A 21,840-nucleotide genomic window follows, 5' to 3' on the forward strand; every position below is an offset into this window, starting at 1 on the left:
ACCTGGCCAAGTGGGCCGGCACAGCCTGGCTCCTATTAAGCGTGCCTGGCATGGCCCACGGCAGCCCGTTTATAAACGGGCCGTGCCGTGACAACACGCGTGCAGCAGTTCCAGGTCCAGGCCCAGCACATTAGTTAAAGGTGTCGGGCCTATGGCCCGTTTATCCCTTATTAGCCACATGTTTTTGGCATGTCAAAAAAAAAGCCACATGTTTTTGGGCCATATAAAATTAATTTTGGAAAAAAATGTCGGGTCGTGCCAGTATGCGGGCCTAGCCTCGCAGCCCTGGCATGGCCCAGGCATGTCGCGTGCGAGGTATGACTCGTTAAAACATGTGTCGGGCGGGGCCTAAGACGTGTTGGGCACGCGAGCTAATGGGCCGGCACCCTAGGCACGATCAAGGTGGCCAAAGTTGCTTCCGGGTGTCCCTACACCCTCATGAACAGTAATTTAAAAAAATAGAACACTAAATCTGAAATTTTGAGACATCTAATATGCTCAAACTTTGTAGGTGCTTGCAAGATTTCATGCAGAAAAAACATTCGAGGAGCTCTGCACAACAAAACGATTTCACTTCTCAAAGTATTGAACGCTAATTTCTTTTTCTCACGTGTAGAGCTCATCGGATAATATTTTTTGACGAAAATATGAAAGCACCTAAGACATTTGAGCATACGACTCCATGTTGGCAGGAAACCACCCGAAGAAGCAGGAGGGACTAAACTTATCTGGTTTCAATTAGGGAGTAAGATTTGCCGGTTTTCAAGTTGAGGGACCATTTTTATATTTTGGAAAAGGTCAAGGAATGAAATATATATTTCTTTAATGTATAGTATCAATTTTTTTTTCTTAAAGAGAATTTAACCATTATATAGCGAACACCAAAAAACAAGCATCGATTGCACTATCTAGCTCTGGTCTTGCTGTCATTTGTTCCTTCTAATAAACCACTTGAATCGGCGCCTCATTTCTGCTGATCAACAAGGGATAGATGCCACCGGTAACAGGGTCCATTGGGGAACAGTTTGTGATCATATAATCATTGTCCCACTCACACCCTATTAAACGCGTTTCCTTGGGAAAAGTGAAATATCTGATTCAAGCTTCACTCTGCCATCAACATTTGGTTGTTCAAATGAAGTATGTTGTCAGCTAATAGACCATGCAAATGTGATGTACTACCAGTTATACCTGGTTTCATATCAAATGAACTAGCATATTGTGGCACCACCTAATGTGCACATATTGTAGATCCCAAAATATTCAGTATTCTATTGTTCTTATTAATCAAAATCTCATAAAAAGTCATGACCTAGAGTGCAACCGTTGCCTTCCGACAAAGAGACTGCCATCGTTGTTTCTCCAACGAAAGAATTCTTCGAGTGGATTACCTAGAGTACCGCAATTGGTTGTGCAGCAGAGGCCGGGGGTTATTCTAATTTATGAAGAAACAATTGATATTTACTTATTTTGTTGGGTACTTCTTTCATTTCAAAATATTTGAAGTTTTAGTTTTGTCCAAAATCAAACTTCCTCAGGTTTGACAAGTTCATAGAAAGTTTTACTAATATCCGCAACATCAAATATATATATACTAAGAAATATCACTGTGATGAATCTAATGAGACTAATTTGGTGCAGTAGATGTTAATATATTTTTCTATTAACTTGATTGAACCTATAGATGTTTGACTTAGGACAATCCTAGAGCTCCAAATGTTTTGAATCGAATGGAATATGCTATTGTTCATTTTGTGGGTTTTGTAAATGTTTTGATGTTCTGGAATTTGGATGATTAATGATAAAGCAATTAAGGAATCCATGTGTTTGTGAGTATACACGAATGAAAATCCCTGAGGATTTGGTTTAACCGAAGAGTCATGGCCCCTAAAAATTATGTGAAACAATTGAAGAATTCAGAATGCCCGTCGAGGAATATGAAGACGCGGTGTAGAATTTTGTTTATTAGTTTCATTTTTTTTATTGTAGTCACATCAGACCATACTATTAAGAGCTAAGATTGAAGTCTTCGTGTCTATACTCAATCGAACCTATTTCTTTTGCGAGTGAAGAATACAGAAATCTCATTCCAGGCGAATTAATTAGCCTCAATGTCATCGGACATCGAAGTTAAAATTTTCATCAACGAGTTGGATGATTTGTTCCGCAAGTCAGTAGAGTGCTCTGAGTTACAAATCCAATCCTTAGTCACGTGTCGTGCTAAAAATCCAATAGTGCACCTCCGACCAGCTGCCTCCAAGACCTATAAGCTCATTTCGCCTGCTGCCCTTCCACTTTTATCAGCTTCTTTCCTTGAATCTGTAAAATCAATGAGAACTCACGCCACATTACCTCCTACTCCATATTTCATCGGTTTAAGGGCTTAACAGTAGGAGAGATGTATGTATTGTCAACTCAGGAGCTCAACTGGAAACTAGTCCTAGGGAATTCTGTTTTCTTCTTTTCTACTGCAAAGCAAAGGAGACGGATTTCATACCGACGTCACAAACAGAAATAGAATAAGCACAGTACAATACAACAGCTCAAAGGATTTTATTCTTTAAACTCCAACAAAATAGTACAATACACTAGTTACTTTATAGGTTTGGTCAGCTGATAAGATAAATCAACAAGAAAAATACAAACTCCTCGGAGCTCGCTGCGTCGGTCCAACAACAAACCCAACCGAGTACAAGTTTCGCAACTCATGATGCTCACCAAGCTTCCCAACCTTTCTTCCACTCACAATCTGTTGTTCTTCATCAGCTCCACAAATTCACCAAACGCTGCAACGCCAAAAGAGTTAAAACAGTAGAGTCATATCCACAACCGCATTAATAATGGAACTAATAATTTGTCTTCCGAAAAACTGTTTTGCGCGCATGCAGTAGCCAAGAAGTTATACATACCCAAGTCTGAGTCATGGGGCCCTGGGGAGGACTCCGGATGGTACTGGAGAGACATAAGCTTCATCTTGGGGAACACAAGACCAGCACAGCTCTGGTCATTTAGGTTGATGTGTGTTACTTGTACTCCTTCCGGGAGCGATTTAGGGTCCACAGCATAGTTATGGTTCTGCATACCAAATCAAATGTTACAGCAATTCATATGCACTAGTTATTCAAAAACGACAAAAAAAAGTGTCATTCTTGTCAATAAGCTAATGAAACAACACAAAATGGTACCAGCTTATAATCATAACTTACTATCACTGCTGCTTAAACACCAGTACAATTTGTAATGAATAACCAAACTAACCTACGAATCTTCAGAAATATATAACTTGAAGTTCAAAAAAATGTATAAAACTTGCACAGATGGCCTCATGCTGGCTTTCATAGTCCCTAGACCAAAACCCAAGCAAATAGGTTCAAGCAGGCGGCTTAGACTTACCAAAGTTACGCATACCTGACTATCACTACAATTTGGCAAAATATACTAGTAAACAAGGCAAGTAAACTAACTGAAAAGATAAGCAAAATGGGCGGGGTAAACTGACAATCTATGCTTGTAAACTGACAATGATAGTTTCAACGTTTTGATCAAGAATAATGCCTTAAAGCCAATTACACCCATATATTATACCCACTACAATCAAATCCTTTGAGCTTTGACCATAGATAACTTCAAAAAATATCATGGTTAGTGTAAAAAACGCTCTTATATTATGGGACGGAGGGAGTAAAAAATAACAACAAAAATTAACTGTGCAAACCCTCGTGAAACAGAGAAGGCACAAGTCATAGAATGAAGATCATTACTATGTCAAAAAAATGACAAACATCCAGAAACCAGTCAACTGGATTTTAACTTCACGAATCTAAGCCCAATAAGATTGCTTGTCAGAAATCTTATAAGGCTTTTTTTCCATATAAACTTAGTCTTTCAGCATTCACAAAACTATGGTCTTCACAGTCCATGTACTAGCTTTAATGTCTTACAGTCAATGTAGTAAGGTGCCTACTGCCTAAGATAAAAGTCTAAGCCCAAAGATGAGGTAAAGAGCAGAGTTGCTTGGCTATGACATGAAGCTAACTTAGTACACGTTTAAGTTAACTAGGAGACCCACGACACATACTCAGCACTAAGTAACATGACCTACCAGAAAACACGAACTATCAAAGTTATATACTTTCTGACCATCTCAAGAAAAAACTGACAAACCTGTGCACTGATGTCTACACGTCCGGTCCTGTTGTCACGAACTGGATGGTTTCCTCCGTGATGACCAAATTTCATTTTAAACGTCTTTCCACCAAGAGCCTGCCCGATCAATTGATGGCCCATGCAGATACCAAATACTGGAACCTTCCCTACTATTTCTTGTACTGTTTTCACGGCATATGGAACTGCAGCTGGGTCACCAGGGCCATTACTAAAAAGAACACCATCAGGCTTCAAATTAAGTACATCCGAAGCAGGCCAGCTTGCTGGAACAACAGTTATTTTGCATCCATATGATGCCAGGCGTCTCAAAATGTTATGCTTCACTCCAAAATCATACACAACGACCTATATAATTGGGAAAAAATGTAAGTGGAAAGATACAAGTTTTTTCTTGAATACCACTAAAAACATGAGTGATACTGACATGAAAAGTTTCACTTGACTGATTGTCGTTGAACTCCCATCCTGAACCGGTCTTGTCTACCCATTCATATGGAGCATCACATGTAACATCACTTATCAAATCAACACCTGCAGGAAAGCAGCACCAAAGTTTCATGATGTGCAACAAAAATCATCAATAGTAGTATTTAAACATCAAACAGCAGCATGCATACAATGTGTGAAGAAACTCTAACATAATAACAATGCAGAGGAAAATCCCTCGTATCACAAAGCTAATTTCTTCACATCTCAAACAAGTACAGAATGCATGAAATCCAACCAATGAAACACTATCAGCTTCATAACTGTTTAAAGAACTTATTGCAAGATCCAATAATTAAGACTCAATAGGACCAAGATGAAAATAGTAGAAATTAAAAATATTTTTCAGATAACCGTAAGTCCATAGCAATAAAAAACAAAGTTTATCTATGAAGAGCTAATCTAGTTGTATATTTTTCTAGAATGGATTTCTTATGTAGAATACTAATGGATAGACATTACTTTAATAACATTGTTATAGCTTATAGGAAGCTTAACATACCAACAATTTTCCAATTTTTGGCCATTTCCAACAATCCCTCGTCTTTGAGAGACTGGTCGGTACTTAGAACACCAATGAGACTGCCATCTTCTCTTAACCTGCGTGTTATTGCACGTGTGTCCACATCATCTGCGGAGTGTTAAAAAAGTCAGCTTCCGTGAATGGAGTAATTTGAATTAGAAGCAAGACTCAATGATGTTATACTTACATATGCCCATAATGTTCCTCTTTCTCAAATATTCATCAAGTGTTTCTGTGCACCTCCAGTTGGAAGTACTAGAAGAAAGAAACAGTAATGTGATTGTGTAAGTGAAAAATATAGTGCCCTTAAACTTTTCATCCTATCCAAAACAAAAAAGTATTACCATATACTTAGGTTCCTTATGATTAAGCCACCAAGGAAGCATTTTATGGATTCTTCGTCACCTACAAGAGAGTCCAAATAATATTCATCGTTAATTATTATAGAGTATTAGATTCTGTTTCTTGGGTAAAGAAACTGCATATACCAGAGTTAACGCCGGTGTTCCCAATATGAGGGTTGGTCATCAAAACAAACTGACCGGCGTAGCTAGGATCAGTCAAAATCTCCTGGTACCTGTGTTCATTTGTCACACATGAAAGAGTCACATATCTGACACGAAAGAAGTTGCAGAAAATTTGAGAGCATACTGAGACAAATCCTAAAGCGATTGGCTAGGAATGGAATTTAGAAATTAGAGCAAGACAGGAAAGATAAATCACTGGGACGTTCATAAGCTGGTATCACTACAAGTAGCACCATCACAATACAGTGGTCATGCTCGGAGGAGTAATAAGTAAATAAATAGTGGTTTGATTTCATAAGCATACTGAAGGGGCAGCTAAACACGGTATCTGAAGAAGTAAGAAAAGAATGGATTTTATTACCCTGTCAATGAGGTATTGAAAACCACCTCGCCTACTTGAGTCCCGGAAGCACCGAAGGATTTAGCATTCCACACGGAGCCGTCCTCGAGAACGAGGCGAGCGTCGCTAAGCTTCCAAGGCCTCTCCACCGCTGGCGCCCCCTGATTCGCTGCCGGGCTGGCGACGGAGCGGCATACCACGGCCTTGGTCGTCCTCACGAGGGCCACTCGGCCATGCTGCCCAAGTCCGCCGATAGAGGGCGGCGCGGGGGAGGTGCGCCGGTGGACGGCGTGGATGGCTGGGCGGGAAGGGAGGGGGCGCATCTGGGGGAGCATGTTGGGGAAGGATGGGAGGGGAGAGGCTGGGCCTGGGGTGAGTAGGGGATGCTTGCGCCGCCGCCGCCGACCTGCTTAGGGTTTTGATATGAGAGGTTTCTTCCTCCTCCGCTTTGGCTCTACTAGTAAAAGTGAGGACGCATATATCGTTTTCATATCTTCTCGACGCGAAAACGGATACGGAAACATCGCGGTACTGCTATCATTTTCGCGTTTTCCCACCCCGATAGAGAAACAGACGTGGACACACTAGCATGCCAAGTTTGACTATACATTCGACCCCTAGAAAAATTAATTTGGATCAGTGGTCGGTCACACACTTTTGACCCAGCCGTACCTCTCGTATCGGCTCTACACGTATGAGTTGACCGGCACCCTAAATATTCAGCTCATGTCCGACGCGAATATAGGAAGACCTAAACACGCCTACCACATCAGACTAATGTGAGGACCCACCGAACACTCATCGTTGCCCAGTGATCTAGTGAGGAGGACGCTCCAGCATGCTGCCCAAAAGAAGCAAATTCAGCTAATAAGCCGGTTGGCGACTTCCAATCCTAATCACTTTCATTTTTCTCCCCTTTGCGCCGCCACCCCCATCCGCTCATAGCTCGGAGCCCGTTGTCCGTCCATAGCCATGGGCCAACAACATAGCATCATCTATGTCATGCTCACCCCGGAGTGCCGGTTGCAGCTCCTAGAGAAGATTCAGGGCCAACATGCCGCTTGGATTGCAGCTGACCTGCCTCCGAACTCTCTGGAGCATGAAGAGGAGGAGGAGGAGCAAGCGTCGGAAAGCGCACGTGGAGGGGGGAGGGAGGAAGTTGAGGCGGATCCAGCACCTCCGGCTACCAGATTCGGCATTGGTGACACACAAGCGGAGTACGGGGGCACCCAAGCAGATAGGAGACGGCGGAGCAGCAAGCCATCCTCAATTCCATCCAGCCGGAATCGAAGATGAAGGCCAACCGTTGCTTCCTCCGCAAGGCGCGGGCGAAGCGTCACCAACTCTTTTGGACATGGAGTCCGATGAGGAGCCAAAGATGCGGGCGGCGGCCAACGATCATGAGGCCTATCCGGCCGACAGTGTCGGCATGGAAGTAGTCTACATCTCCGACGATGAGTAGGCTAGTAGTTTCGAATTTCTAGTATGCAACTTTAGTGTTGTGTGATATTGTATGGATTTTGGGTGTCAAATTGAAGGTATGTGGTTGTAGAGGCTGTATCGGACAAAATAAAGGGTGAGTGGGCCTTCTCCACAAACGCATTCGCAAATGTTTGAGGGACTAGATTAGTTGGGTGAGATTGTAGATGCTCTGACACCAACACCAAGTGTATCTCTCAACGACTCAAAAAAGGTATCTCCCAAAAGTTTGATGCCCTAAAACTGTTTTTACACCAGAAGAGAAGGGTTATGATGATAAAAAGTTATCTATGACAAAATAATTAAAATTTTGCAATATCATAACACACATTTATCGTAGTAGATTGAGCGGTGAGGTAAGGAACAGTGTAGTTGCACGCAGCCATTGCCTTATCAAAAAAGCTAGGGTTTCTCCGCCTCCCGTCGATGCCGCCAGCGGTCCGCCTCATCTCCGGTGGTCTTAGGGCCATGGGGACGGAGTGGATCCGGGCCTTTGCCGATGGGAGAGCTTCGTTTTTAGATCTTTCTTTGAGTTTTGTTAGGGTTTGTGGCCTACTCACAAAGGCGAGACGACGGCAGTTTCCTGAAAATGGAATAAGGTTCTCTTATCCTAGCCCCTGTTTCGGTGGTGCGTTTGGCGTCGTCGGTGGACGTGTGAAGGTGTGTCTCCGGAGATCTGCCTTTGGTGGATTTGCTCGGATTTAGTCGTTGTTCGTCATGTTCATGTGTCTTCAGGTTGGATCCTTCTAATCTACACTACTCTTCATCGGCCGTGGTTGCTGTTCTGGTGCGTTGGTCCTATGTGGCTTTAGCACGGTAACTTCTCGACTCTCTACTACATGTCTACAACAAGTTTTGCCAGGCTCTGGTGAGGGAGGGCGATGACAACGGTGCGCCTTCAGCTCGCTTCGATGCTTATAGTCATCGCTAGGTGGTCTACGCATCTGGATGTATTATTATTATTATTTCTAGCGCTCGTTATACTATCATAATTGAAGATGAATAGATCAGAAGTTTTCTCGTAAAATTCATAACACACATAAAAAATATATCAAAATTCAAGTTCAAATACTCCGGAAAAAAAGTAAAGTTCAAGTCCACATAATTCAAGTTCAAGTTCGAATTTAAGTATAAAATTGGAAGCATTGTGCATCAGAAACACAAACAAAAGCGCATAGAACATTAATGCATAGAGCTATCAGATGTCATGGTCGTAATTGCCATTACTAGTGCTTGCATATCTTCATTATTTGAATTCTGGCACCATTGCCACCCTCAATCCTCATATGTCACTTTCCTCTTCCCATGAATCATCCAAAGCCTCAAACCCTGCCATGAAGCCTCCCATAAACCTGCACTAGTGGCATGATGTAAAATTTTGGGCATGATGTAAAAGAATGCCACCATATGCCTATAGGGCAGTTGTTGGAGGCGTATATTTGCCCCAAAAATTCACAATTTTTTTTGGCACAATGGCTATTTTTGGGTGGTTGTTGAAGATGCTCTGAGAGCAATGTCGGTAGTCACCATAATGTATATGGAGCGCGTTCCATATGCATTTGAAGGATGCCAGGCATTGTGCTAACTCATGGCCGCCATATCTCAACCTTCGTTATTTATTTATTTCGTTTTCTTGCTCATACACTTGATTCTCTCCAAATTTAAATGTTTAACGCACTAATCAAACATATGCATAATTTTTAAGAAGTTGCATGAACAAAAGCATCTAACCAACGGCATTTAAATATTTGGAGCATACGTGCTTTCATCTCTTCCCGACGTCGTCGGCTCTCTTTCATGGCATCCCATCTTGTCCTCTTTTCTTGATTTCTCTTCTCGGCATACTCGTTTCTTTTCATCATCAAATCATTGATCTTTTTTTATCGCCTCCATCTCTTCTTCTCTCTTGAGCTTCACCTTTCCTCTCTTCCTCCCATCAGGCTGACCCATGCTAGAGGCCGGAGTGGGACTTCTATGAACTTTTTTCCTTTCCTCTCTGTCATCATCATCATCTTCACCATCATCCATCTCCCATCTCATCCTCTTTTCTTGGTTCTTCCTATCCTCCATCTTCACCGTCGTCCATTATCTTCGCTCGCTTTTATCCAGAAAAGAAGACTTACAAAGTAAGATGCATGATTGGAAACTTTCTACCAAAACCAGGTGAAAGCGTAGTTAAAACCTATCTAAGGTATCACTCTCTTCTTCATCAATGCCCTCGTCACAATTACCCACCATGGATGATATTGCATTTCTTTTATGGAGGGTTGAACATCTGGAGGGGCATTTATGGACTACAGTGTTACTCGAGCTCGGTGTTGCTAGAAAAAATCGATTTAATCAAGAATCTTGGATTTAGGTAAAGGGGGTAACGGAGGAGTAGAGTCTGATTATGGCTGTGTTAAAACCTGCTTTGAATCTGGCGAAATAGATTATATGAGCGGATATTTTTATGTGGACTCTGACTTTGTTTTGTAGACCATAAAATATGTTTCTAAGCATTTACAAGTTCCCAATGAAAATTGGGAGCACTACACCAAAGAAAGCCAAGGAGGCGAGGTTTATTGAAACAATTGCCGATGGCATGGTTTGATAGGTTCAGGTGGGTTGTTTGAAATATGGGGTATGGTCAATATAATGGTGATCAAATGGTGTTCTATAGACACACTGATAAGATGACCATTCTTGCGGTGTATGTTGATGATATTATCATCACTGAAGTTGATAATGAGGAAATAAAGAGATTGAAGGGGTGTATGAGCAAGGAGTTTGCAGCAAAGGATTTGCGCTATCTAAAATACTTATCATAGAAGTGACCCGGAGAGAGAAGGGAATATATTTGTGCCAACGAAAACACACCTTGAATCTCTTGAGTGGTATGAGCATGATGAGATGTCATGCAACCCCTAATCAAATTGAACAAAATCATCAAGTTACAACACAATCAGGTGAGCTAGTGCATAAAGAAGGTTATCATAAACTGGTTGGGAGGTTATTATACTTGTGTCACACCAGGCCTTACATCACATATACCATGTGTGTGTGGTGAGTAGATACAAGCATGAACCAAGGAGTGGGGCATCTTGATACAACACAGAATTTCAAGATTCTTGAAGGGCATTCCAAGCAAAGGGTTGTGGTTTGCGAAGAGTGGACATCTTAAGGTGGATGACAATAGTGATTCTGATTTGGCCAGTTGTCAAGATGATAGAATATCAACTTCAGGCTATTATGTGATTGTGGGAGGAAATTTGGTGTCATGGGGAAGCAAGAAAAAGACCGTTGTGTCTAGATCAACAGAGGAAGCTAAGATTAGAGCATTATCTCAAGGGTTGAGTGAGATGCTTTGGGTGAAGAATCGACTGAGCGAGTTGAAACTTCTGAGGAAGAGACCCTTGAGAGTGTGGTGCGACAATCAGTCTGCTATAAGCATTGTCAATAACCCAGCTCAACATGACATGACAAAACATGTAGAAATTGATCGCTTTTTTAGTAATAAGAAACTTAATATTGTGATCATCAGGCTTACTCATGTCAGCTCTAGACAGCAGGTTGCAGACTGTTTGACAAAGGGCTGTAACTTGCATGTGACAAGATGGAATTGATCTATATCTACCATCCATCTTGTCATCTTGAGAGGAAGTGTTAAACCGGTATGGACCCTGCCCATCTGTCTTAGGCCCATAGGGCCCAACCCATGTGCTGACCTAGAAGAGGTGGAGCTGGTCGTTCTCTCCTCCCAGGCACAGCAACACCACACACACACACACAACACACACGGACACGGTACGCATCTCTCACGGACAACATGGAACCATTTCTCTAAATTCTTGAACAGTCCTTGCATGAAGGCAACACTAGAAGCTCCGTTTTGATTAGGCAGCCTGCATAAACAGAGGAGCAAATGAATAGTTTTGACTTGGTAACAACCTGGTCTCAATAATGGACCGACCGCAGGTTTCAAAAAAAGAAAGAAAGAAAAGGACGAATTACTTTGTAAAGGAGTCTCAGCAAAACATAAGATAACAGCAAAGTTGGCTTCACCTTATCTGAAGAACAAATGAAGGTCAAGCCAAGACCCATCACCCAGAAATCATGACAATTCATAAATCACAAGAAATAGTTTATGTCATATTCCTCAGTTATTGCTCTCCCTGATATTTTCCTCTGCAAGGTGGGCAGTTGAGATGTCATTATTAGACAGAAATGGAGGGTTGCTGAATTATTGATCTAACACTATGAAACATAGATAGTTACTATTAATCTGTCCAATACAAGGCCTCGCTGCTCTCATATCTTAAGAAGTTATATTCGATATAACTTGGATGTGAGGTTAAATACATCACGGGAGCACAGGATAACTAACCTGTATCTGTGTGGTGATGTGTCCAGCGCCCTAATTTAAATTGCATGACATTATTAATAAAACAACTACAATATCGCAGAAAATATAACTGCAGAAGTCCGAGAAAGAAATAATGTGTACCTGAAATTGCTTCACTGCCCAAGATACATCACTCCAGGTTTTTGTTTCTATGTCCTCCCATAGTAAAGGTGCCTGAACTGTCTCCACATGCTGGATAAGCCTTAAGCTACCTGTCATATGATAAATTGGAGTGAGTGAACTGCAGATTATGCTAAAAAGGGGATCACAATGTCTCAGCCGGGGCTCGCTCCTGATTTGAAGAAGACTTCTTACTTGTAACAAAGGCTTCTTCCCAAAGTTCACGCTTGGACCATGATGGTGAGACCTCACGTACTGGGATCCCAAGATCATGGCATTCCCTATTCCAAAGAAATAAACTTGTGTTAAAAGAATTCAGCATTTGACATTATGTGCAGCACAAAAAATCTAAAAAAGAATTCAAGAATCAACCGTTCCTAATGATGAACCTTTTAAAAATATTTTTGGGCAAACTTAAACCCTACAAAGGAGGGCTCCCCCGTATATTAATATAGCTCACATAACAATTCAGGGGTAAGACTGGCCCTACAGAAACAACCCTGACAATAAGGAAAATTGCATAGCGCGCCAAGGTAAGTGTGGTAACTAGTCTGTAAACTTGTGAGATCAAGGCAAGGGCACTGTCAAACAGGTCAGTTTAGTTAGGAAGATAAAGTTATGGTTTGTTAAGGAAGTTGGGGATTCTATTCTTAGGAGTCTTCCATATAGAAGGGGCCATTACGCATCATGATACCGAGAAAAACCCATGACAGGTACCTCAAAGTCGACACCAGTTAATGTTTGTTAGTCTGAATTTTCCTCCACTATCTGGCCATTTATTCAAAGAGCATAGAATTTAGAGCAAACAGAGAATATTTACTCAATGGCTATCTGGCGCATAATTCCAGGGAGAACTCCATCGCTTAGTGGAGCTGTTTGTACTTCAAACTTATTTGCCATTGTTTGAACAGACAAGGGTTCATTTGACTGACGTTCCTCCTACAGAAATGTTGAGATTTTAAAATAAAAACACACATCATCGGAATAACATAACTATTATCCTGAAAAGGTAGAGTAAATAATTCGGAGTGCGAATACGAGTGCTATGTTCATAGAGTGCAGGAAGACAAGCAAGGAAACTACCAATAAAAAGATGAGAGTAAAATTAGTAATAACACAGAGACCTATAAAGATCTTTGGTCCTTATTTTTACCATCTTAAATTTAACGCAAAGGAAGATGCCAAGATTCATCCTTTTAGCCTGACTCCAGCATCACAATTTATATTATGGCGACATGAAAACCACTACAGACTAGTGGACTGTCACACAGATATGAGTGAACCTTGTACCAGTTAGAACCGCTCCTAAGGATATTTGAGAGATTGCCTTTCACTTGTGCATTGCAACTACAGATGAAATTGCGTTCCAATTTTAGGTGGGTTGTTTAGTTCCACTTTAACTTGTTTGCACTGGGAGAAATCTGAATCCTTGCCGTTGCCGTTGAAGTGAAAATGTCTCTAACCTTCCGGCAGACGACGAAGAAGTTTGTAACACTGCCTTCAAGAAGACGATCCCCATCGTTGGTCAGCAAGAGCTCCGTGGCTCCAGGAGGCCTCATCTTCTCCATACTCTTCCTCATCCTGGCCCAAGGAGCGTACTTGGCGGCGGCGGCCTCCCTTCCGCTCCCGGCCACTGCAAGCCTCGCCCCGGCGTCCCCGAAGACCGGAGGCACGTACGCACCCAAGTGGACGCAAACCTCCAAACCATCCGCCGCCCCACCAGCTCGAACCAACGCCGTGAGCGCCATATCTTCCCCCGAGCAGCACTCCCCAAGCGCCAGCATCCGGCTCCGCATCTCGTGGACGCCGACCCGCACGGATTGGTTAACGAGAGGCTCGATGGGCGCTGTGGAGAGAGTACCCGGCGGCGGGGCAGGGAGGCCGAGGAGGTGGGGGCGGGATTGGGCGAGGAGGCGCGCGGAGTCGGCGAGGCGGAGGAGGTGGCGTGGCCACCAGAGGATGAGGCCGGTGGAGGATGCGCGCGCGGTAGTGTAGGCTCCCGGAGTGGACTCGAGGAAAGCAGCCGCGGAAGGAGGAGAGTGCGGGGAGACGGCGCCGTTGGAAACCAGGACGGCCGGCGGCGACATGGCTTTTGCTGAGGAAATTGCTCGTTTTTTTTTTTTTTGAGCGGAGGAAATTGACACAGACGGCGTTGGTGATGGGCTGCCCCAAATTGTACAGATGGTTTCTGTTGGCCTCTGGTTTACGATCTTCATGGGCCTAGAGGATTCGTACAGGAGGGGATCATCCAGCCCAAGTGAACGAGTTGTTGTTGCTGCTCCAATCCAATTGGAGTCGATTCTAAAAGAACAATTGGAGTCATTTTGGTGATTTTTCTAAAAAAAACACTTTGGTGATATTTCATTTTACAAAGTTTTTTTGTTTCTCACAAAAAAAATCTTACAAAGTTTTTTTTTATATAGAACTAGGTAGTTGTCCATGTGTTGTAAGTTGTAACGGACACACTACTCCCTCCGTTCACGAATATAAGATATTTTGGATATTTTAATATGGACTACATACTGAGTCAAATGATCGTTGTCGGCGTGTAAGCACGGCCTAGGCATAACAACAAACCAGATATTTGGTGTCTTCCCTCCTCCCAAGAAAAGTCTCCTTTCTCCTCCTGCCGGCGCTGGCGCCGATTCGCCCCACCTCCGATGGCCTTTGGGCCATGGACTTGCAGAGGATCTCAGCCCCCCGCCGACGGGAGGACCCGTTCTCATTTTTGTTAGGTTAAGCGTCTTGACTGGGGTTGTGTGGCGGCGGCGATGTCCCTCAGTAGAAATAATGTCTCCCACGTCCTATCCAAGCCCCAATGGTGCGAATAGTGTCGTCGGAGGATTGTGGAGGTGTGTCTCCGTCGGATCTCACGGGATTCGGTTGGTGCTGGTCTTCGGTGGAACTATTTGGATCCAGTTCGTCTTCGTTAGTGTGATTACATGTTTGATATTTCCGATCTACAACTCCCTTTGTAGGATCGAAAGTATGTCTAGAGGGGGGGGGTGATTAGACTACTTGACCAAAAAAATCTAGCATTTTCCCAATTTTCAGTCTTGACAGATTTTAACAACTTAGCACAAGTCAAGTAATCAACCTACACATGCAATTCTAAGAGTATAGCAGCGGAATGTAAAACAATTGCATATGAAGGTAAAGGGAGGAGTTTGGAGGGAGCAAATGCAATATAGACACGGAGATTTTTGGCATGGTTTCGATAGATGGTGCTATCGTACATCCACGTTGATGGAGACTTCAACCCACGAAGGGTAATGGTTGCGCGAGTCCACGGAGGGCTCCACCCACGAAGGGTCCCCGAAGAAGCAACCTTGTCTATCCCACCATGGCCATCGCCCACGAAGGACTTACCTCACTAGGGTAGATCTTCACGAAGTAGGCGATCTCCTTGCCCGTACAAACCCCTTGGTTCAACTTCACAGTCTTGACGGAGACTCCCAAGTGACACCTAACCAATCTAGGAGACACCACTCTCCAAAAGGTAATAGATGGTGTGTTGATGATGAACTCCTTGCTCTTGTGCTTCAAATGATAGTCTCCCCAACACGCAGCTCTCTCTCATAGGATTGGATTTGATGGAAAGAGGGTTTGAGTGGAAAGCAACTTGGGGAAGGCTAGAGATCAAGATTTATGTGGTTGGAATGGAATATCTTAACCTCAACACAAGTGTAGGTGGTTCTCTCTCAGAAAATGTATGTTGGAAGTGTAGGCATGTTCTGATGGCTCTCTCCATGAATGAAGATTGGGTGGAGGGGTATATATAGCCTCCACACAAAATCTAACCATTACACACAAATCACCAAACTTGGTGGGACCGAATCATGAAACTCAGTCATACCGATTTAGTTCAAAATGTGAAATTTTTGGTGGGACCGATTCCATTAGGGTTAGGGCATAACGTAATCTCGGTAAGACCGATTACACAAACTTGATGGGACCGATTTTTATAATAGGCAAATAGAGAGTTAGTCAGGCAAACTCGGTGGGACCGATTCACTCATCTCGGTTAGACTGAAACGTTACGAAGGGGAAACAGAGAGTTTGCATTGTGAACTCGGTGGGACCGATCGCTCATCTCGGTTAGACCGAAACGTTATGAAGGAAAACAGAGAGTTTGCAATCCCATCTCGGTGAGACCGAGATCCCTATCGGTGAGACCGAAATGACTAGGGTTTGGCAGTGGCTATGTCAAATGAACTCGGTGGCGCCGGGTAGGAAATTTCGGTGGGTCCGAGTTTGACTTTTGGTTTGTGACATATGTGGATATGAGAAAGTAGTTGAGGGCTTTGGAGCATATCACTAAGCATTTCGAGCAAGTAACTCATTAAGCAACACCTCATCCCCTTTTAATAGTATTGGCTTTTCCTATGGACTCAATGTGATCTTGGACCAGTAAAAGTAAAATGTAGAGTCTTGAGCTTGAGCCAACATGTGTTCTTAGTATTTTGAGGGGTCCACTTTCTGATCCATGCCATGCCAAACATTGAGCTTTCCTGAAATATTTATCTTGAAATAGTATTAGCTCAATGGGCTATATGTTGTTAGGAATTACCAAAACCACCCAGGGATAGTTGCACTTTCAATCTCCCCCTTTTTGGTAATTGATGACAACATATAGATCAAAGCTTCAATAGATGATATTAATATTGAAAAACATCGTCGCTTTGAGAAGTATGTGATAAGCAAGAGCTCCCCCTAAATTTGTGCATTATTTAAAATTTGCTTTTGAATGCAAATGCACAATCGATTAGGATCATGGGTTACTCTTCCATGTCACATACATCTTGGTGGAGCGTTCAAAATGATAGAAATTAAAAGCATGCACCCATCACCAAGCAAGTGAATGATCATATATGGATATAAAAGATAGTATCATCTAAACAAGCATTAAGGTCTATACATATTTCTCTCCCTTTGGCAACAAGTTACCAAAAAGTTCAAATATGCATAGTGCTATGCGTCTCTCGGGCTTGGTCTTCGGGAGGTGGTGTAGAGAGAACTCCAAGGATGAAGGCATCCGTTGATGTAGTTGGAGCTGGTGGAGTGGCTGGTGGAGGTGGCACTGGAGCTGTAGCTACTGGTGCTGATGTTGTAGCTTTGGAATCTGTCACTGGCACGGCAGCAGACCTTTAACTCCTTGGCACTCGCTGAAATGCATCTGTGGTTGCCTTGCCTCTCTTCTCTTCTGCTTCCTCCTGAAGCTGCTCAACGGCAGTCTGTATCTAAGTTACTTTGAGATCAAGATCATAAAACTTAGTTTCTACGATCCGCTCCAAGCTCTCCTAGTTTTGAGTCAGGGTGGCCAAGCCCTTCTCAATCCTCGGTGTAGACTGGATCAGATATGCAAGTTGATCTTGCTTGCTCTTCAAGAAAACCTGAGATGCCTCTTCAACACTTGGCATCTTGGCAGCTTTCTCAGCCTTTGCTTTGGCTCTCTTCTCCTGTGCTTGAACTGATGATGGTTCCTCCTCATTCATCACAACAGTGTTGTCTTCAAATTTAGGATACATGGGTAGATGCTCCTTATCCAACAGATATGTTCATGTGCCCATCTTGGAGTTGATGAGCTTCTGAATGTGTGGAGCATACCCACAACTTCTCTTCTGGTCAGCAGCAGTCCTCTTAATTGTCTCTACAATCAGACTCATGACCTTGAACTTCTGAGGGACATCAAAAAGATGTAGCAGGTTGATAGAGTGCCCTATGATCATATTGTGATCTCCTAACTTGGGTAGCAGAGTGTGCCTTAGGATCTAGTCGATAGTAGGTAGACCAGACAACAAGAAATGTACAAATCCAAGCTTGTGAGTCTCCAAAGCTTTATCTGGGATCTCCTTGTACATGTTTGCCATGGAGTTGTGGTCTTTCTTCTTCTTGGCATACACATCCAAGTCATCCTCATGTTCTTCTAGGGCATTGACCAGCTTGGCCCATTCTTCAATAGTGGATTGGTACCTAGTACCTTCAGACATCCATATGATCTTCTCATCTGGGTAAAAGTGAGCAGTGGAGTAAAACTGCATGATCAACTCATAATTCCATTTTTTGAGCTTCTGTCCAACAAACTCATCTACTCCACATGCTTTGAAGCTGTCATAAACTCCTGGAAAGTGATCTTCATTCTCCTGAATGAATTCCTAATCGACCCATTTCATGTCACTCACAATGGGCTTCTTGTCAAGCAGGATAGTTTCATAAAAGTCTTGCTATTCCTTTATGTGAAACCGGTAGTCAACTGCAGTCCTTCTCCTCACAGCATAAGGATCAGACTTTCTCCACAATCTCAGTCCAGCATCTTTTCTGATGTGCATGTCTCCAGCTACTGGATGAGTATCATTGTGGTCTGGAATCTTGGGCTTCAATTTTCTCAAAATACGAGACTCATCATCTTCTTCTTCAGCTTCAGGCACCGGGGCCTTGTTCTTTTCTTCAGTAGGTATACTCTGGTGTTCCTCTTGGGCTTAGGAGGCTTCTGATCTTGAGCTTTGGGGGCTGTCTTGGGCTTTGATGTTGCAGCCCCTGACTTTATAGCATCTCCCATAAGCTTCTGAGCTTTGGGTGCTGGAGCATCCTCTTCTTCTTCTTCATCTCCAGAGGGATCTTTCATCATGGAGGGCTTGCCAATGACTCTGGCAATGGTCTTCTTGACTCTTTCCTTTCTCTTCTTTCCCTCTCCAGCTTCTTTGGGTTCAAGAGTGAACTCCATTGTTTCTTGAGTAGAGGCTCTGGCCTTAGACGTAAGAATTCTTTTTGCTGGAGCCTTCTTATTCATTCCTAGCTTAACTGTAGCAGCTGTGCTATACTCCTTTTTCAGCACCTTCTTCTTGGAGCTTACTTCCTCCTCAGTGGCAACATAATCCTCATCCTCAGATTATGAGGTTCTCTTCTTCCTAGATCTGGTGGCTGCCTTTGGCAAGTTGTTGGGAGTGCTCCTGCTGCCATCATCAGAAGTGCTCGAGGGATCTGAACCCTCACTCAGCTGCACATGTTCCTCAGGCCTGTTCTGACTGTCACTCTGACCAGACATCTCTGCAAACTCACTGACAGCAGACCCCGTGAATAGATGTAGAAGAGATAGAGTGGATAAGCATCACAAAGTGTAGAGTTTTTGTAAAACAGATGACTCAAAAACTTAGTTTTAGTTCTCCACACAAAGCATTTCAGAGCTACCGATTTGTAAACTCGGTGATACCGAAGCAGCTTTTGGAACCTAAACTAGCGAACTTGGTCAGATCGAGTAATAGTTCGGTGGCACCGAGACTGCTAGGGTTTCACAGAGAATTGAACTCGGTCACACCGATTTGCGGATTTCGGTTAGACCGAAAATTTCAAGTGCTATGGTCTAAGCCAAATCGGTGAGACCGATTTCTACAACTCGGTCGGTCCGAGATGACTTCGGCGGAGACCTAACCCTAAATTTTCAAATCAAATATAACCTAAAGGATGGTTTCAGTGGATAGAGTGTTTGCATACGTGGTAAGGATCATGGTAAAACAATGTTCTATGAATCAGAGGTAAAAGAATAGCACAAGGGTCGAACCCATACCCTAGTTCGGCGGGAGTTCGCTATGGCGACAACGGTGGAGCAGATTTCCGTTGACGGTGATGGAAACCAGTGGCGGGAGTTCACTGGCGGTGAGGAGATGATCCAGAGACCTGAGGAGGTAGAGCAGGACACACGCCCGGGTTGAGGAGTTTGAAGAAATTTTCAAAATCTCACCCGTGGGTATATATATCCCAACCCTGTCTGTAACACCCCGAGACCGATGTGCCAGGTGTCATCCAGTTATTCGCTGTTGTTGCCATGTCTTTCGCTTGCGTGTTGCATCTTGTCATGTCATCATGTACTTTGCATCATCATGTTTTCAAAACTTGCATTTGTCCGGGTCTTCCAATTCCGTCCGTTGTCCGTTCTGAGCTCAGACACACTCGCACGCGCCCGCGGCACGTCCGAAATATTATTTTATAAGTGGCCGGAAAAATGTTCTCGGAATGGGATGAGACTTGACGTGTGGTCTTATTATAGTGCAGATAGACTGCATGTCAAGTTTCAACGCATTCGGAGTTCGTTTGATGCCCCAACGGATAACTATAGCAACAATATAGTCGATCAAATCGTCGGACATTTTCGGTCTCCGGAAACAGTCGCCGGGCCTCTCTCTTTTCTCTTCTCTCAGCCCGAGGCCTTCTGCACAGCCCACTACCACTCACCGTCAGGCCCTACCTAAACTCTCTCGTCAGCTCGTGGCCCTCCTCGCGCGCGCGCTCGAAAACTGTCCCGGACCCGACCCGGACTATCGTTACCGTTGTGTCCGGAACATCCCCAAACATCTACAAAACATCACCGTTTTCTCATTTGCTTTTCCTAACCCATTTATTCTCGACCGTCGATTTTCAATCAGATGATCCAAACTCCCCTCTTTCCCTATATACATAGACTCCCTAGTCTAATTTAGGACCTAACCCTAGAACCTAGCCGTCCCATCCATCCTTTCCCATCGCGCCGCCGCCAGCCCACCTGGTCTCCTCGTCTTCCCCAACGAGCCAACCACCTGTTGGGTTTCGTAGTAATTTCAAAAAAATTTCTACGCGCACACAGGATCATGTGATGCATAGCAACGAGAGGAGAGTGTTGTCTACGTACCCAACGCAGACCGACTGCGGAAGCGATGACACGACGTAGAGGAAGTAGTCGTACGTCTTCACGATCCAACCGATCAAGCACCGAAACTACGGCACCTCCGAGTTCGAGCACACGTTCAGCTCGATGACGATCCCCGGACTCCGATCCAGCAAAGTGTCGGGGAAGAGTTTCGTCAGCACGACGGCGTGGTGACGATCTTGATGAATTACAGCAGCAGGGCTTCGCCTAAACTCCGATACAGTATTATCGAGGAATATGGTGGCAGGGGGCACCGCACACGGCTAAGGAATCGATCACGTGGATCAACTTGTGTCAACTTGTGTGTTTAGAGGTGCCCCTGCCTCAGTATATAAAGGAGCCAAGGGGGGAGGGTGCGCCGGCCAGGAGGAGGAGGCGCAGGAGGAGTCCTACTCCTACCGGGAGTAGGACTCCCCTCCAATCCTATTCCAACTAGGATTCCCAAGGGGGAAAGAGGGAGAGGGGTGGCCGGCCACCTCTCCTAGTCCTAATAGGACTAGGAGAAGGGAGGAGGCGCGCAGCTCCCTTGGGCTGCCCCTTTCTCCTTTTCACTAAGGCCCATGAAGGCCCATGTGGTTCCCGGGGGGTTCCGGTAACCTCCCGGTAACCCGGTAAAATCCCGATTTCACCCGGAACACTTCCGATGTCCAAACATAGGCTTCCAATATATCAATCTTTATGTCTCGACCATTTCGAGACTCCTCGTCATGTCCGTGATCACATCCGGGACTCCGAAAATTCTTCGGTACATCAAAATGCATAAACTCATAATATAACTGTCATCGTAACCTTAAGCGTGCGGACCCTACGGGTTCGAGAACAATGTAGACATGACCGAGACATGTCTCTGGTCAATAACCAATAGCGGGACCTGGATGCCCATATTGGCTCCTACATATTCTACGAAGATCTTTATCGGTCAGACCGCATAACAACATACGTTGTTCCCTTTGTCATCGGTATGTTACTTGCCCGAGATTCGATCGTCGGTATCCAATACCTAGTTCAATCTCGTTACCGGTAAGTCTCTTTACTCGTTCCGTAATACATCATCTCACAACTAACATATTAGTTGTAATGCTTGCAAGGCTTATGTGATGTGTATTACCGAGAGGGCCCAGAGATACCTCTCCG

General features: G+C 43.9%; 2 protein-coding genes across 2 annotated transcripts; both read right to left on the reverse strand.

Moving 5' to 3' along the window:
• Window positions 1-2,529: 2,529 nt before the first annotated feature.
• On the reverse strand, window positions 2,530-6,498 carry LOC119301035 (carbamoyl-phosphate synthase small chain, chloroplastic-like). Its single transcript, XM_037577938.1, has 9 exons — window positions 6,065-6,498; window positions 5,665-5,753; window positions 5,521-5,581; window positions 5,364-5,431; window positions 5,156-5,284; window positions 4,592-4,698; window positions 4,165-4,512; window positions 2,910-3,075; window positions 2,530-2,786 (listed from the first exon to the last, which is right to left on the reverse strand). The coding sequence occupies exons 1-9, from the start codon at window positions 6,376-6,378 to the stop codon at window positions 2,743-2,745; spliced, it is 1,326 nt and encodes a 441-aa protein (XP_037433835.1). The 5' UTR covers window positions 6,379-6,498; the 3' UTR covers window positions 2,530-2,742.
• Window positions 6,499-10,993: 4,495 nt separating this feature from the next.
• LOC119301036 lies at window positions 10,994-14,156 on the reverse strand. Its single transcript, XM_037577939.1, has 7 exons — window positions 13,490-14,156; window positions 12,847-12,965; window positions 12,222-12,307; window positions 12,009-12,118; window positions 11,889-11,918; window positions 11,567-11,689; window positions 10,994-11,406 (listed from the first exon to the last, which is right to left on the reverse strand). The coding sequence occupies exons 1-6, from the start codon at window positions 14,111-14,113 to the stop codon at window positions 11,633-11,635; spliced, it is 1,026 nt and encodes a 341-aa protein (XP_037433836.1). The 5' UTR covers window positions 14,114-14,156; the 3' UTR covers window positions 10,994-11,406; window positions 11,567-11,632.
• Window positions 14,157-21,840: the final 7,684 nt, after the last annotated feature.

This window comes from Triticum dicoccoides, chromosome 5A, assembly GCF_002162155.2.
Source record: "Triticum dicoccoides isolate Atlit2015 ecotype Zavitan chromosome 5A, WEW_v2.0, whole genome shotgun sequence".
Lineage (NCBI taxonomy): Eukaryota > Viridiplantae > Streptophyta > Magnoliopsida > Poales > Poaceae > Triticum > Triticum dicoccoides.

What these genes read in the sequence shown, in the direction of transcription:
- LOC119301035 (XM_037577938.1), bottom strand. Translation starts at nt 6,378, where the DNA reads ATGCTCCCCCAGATGCGCCCCCTCCCTTCCCGCCCAGCCATCCACGCC. An exon ending in AGTCAAGTGAAACTTTTCAT is followed by an intron (nt 4,513 to 4,591) that starts GTCAGTATCACT and finishes CCAATTATATAG; the next exon opens with GTCGTTGTGTATGATTTTGG. An exon ending in GTGTAGACATCAGTGCACAG is followed by an intron (nt 3,076 to 4,164) that starts GTTTGTCAGTTT and finishes TTTGGTATGCAG; the next exon opens with AACCATAACTATGCTGTGGA.
- LOC119301036 (XM_037577939.1), bottom strand. Translation starts at nt 14,113, where the DNA reads ATGTCGCCGCCGGCCGTCCTGGTTTCCAACGGCGCCGTCTCCCCGCAC. An exon ending in TCTTCGTCGTCTGCCGGAAG is followed by an intron (nt 12,966 to 13,489) that starts GTTAGAGACATT and finishes ACATTTCTGTAG; the next exon opens with GAGGAACGTCAGTCAAATGA. An exon ending in ATGCGCCAGATAGCCATTGA is followed by an intron (nt 12,308 to 12,846) that starts GTAAATATTCTC and finishes TCTTTGGAATAG; the next exon opens with GGAATGCCATGATCTTGGGA.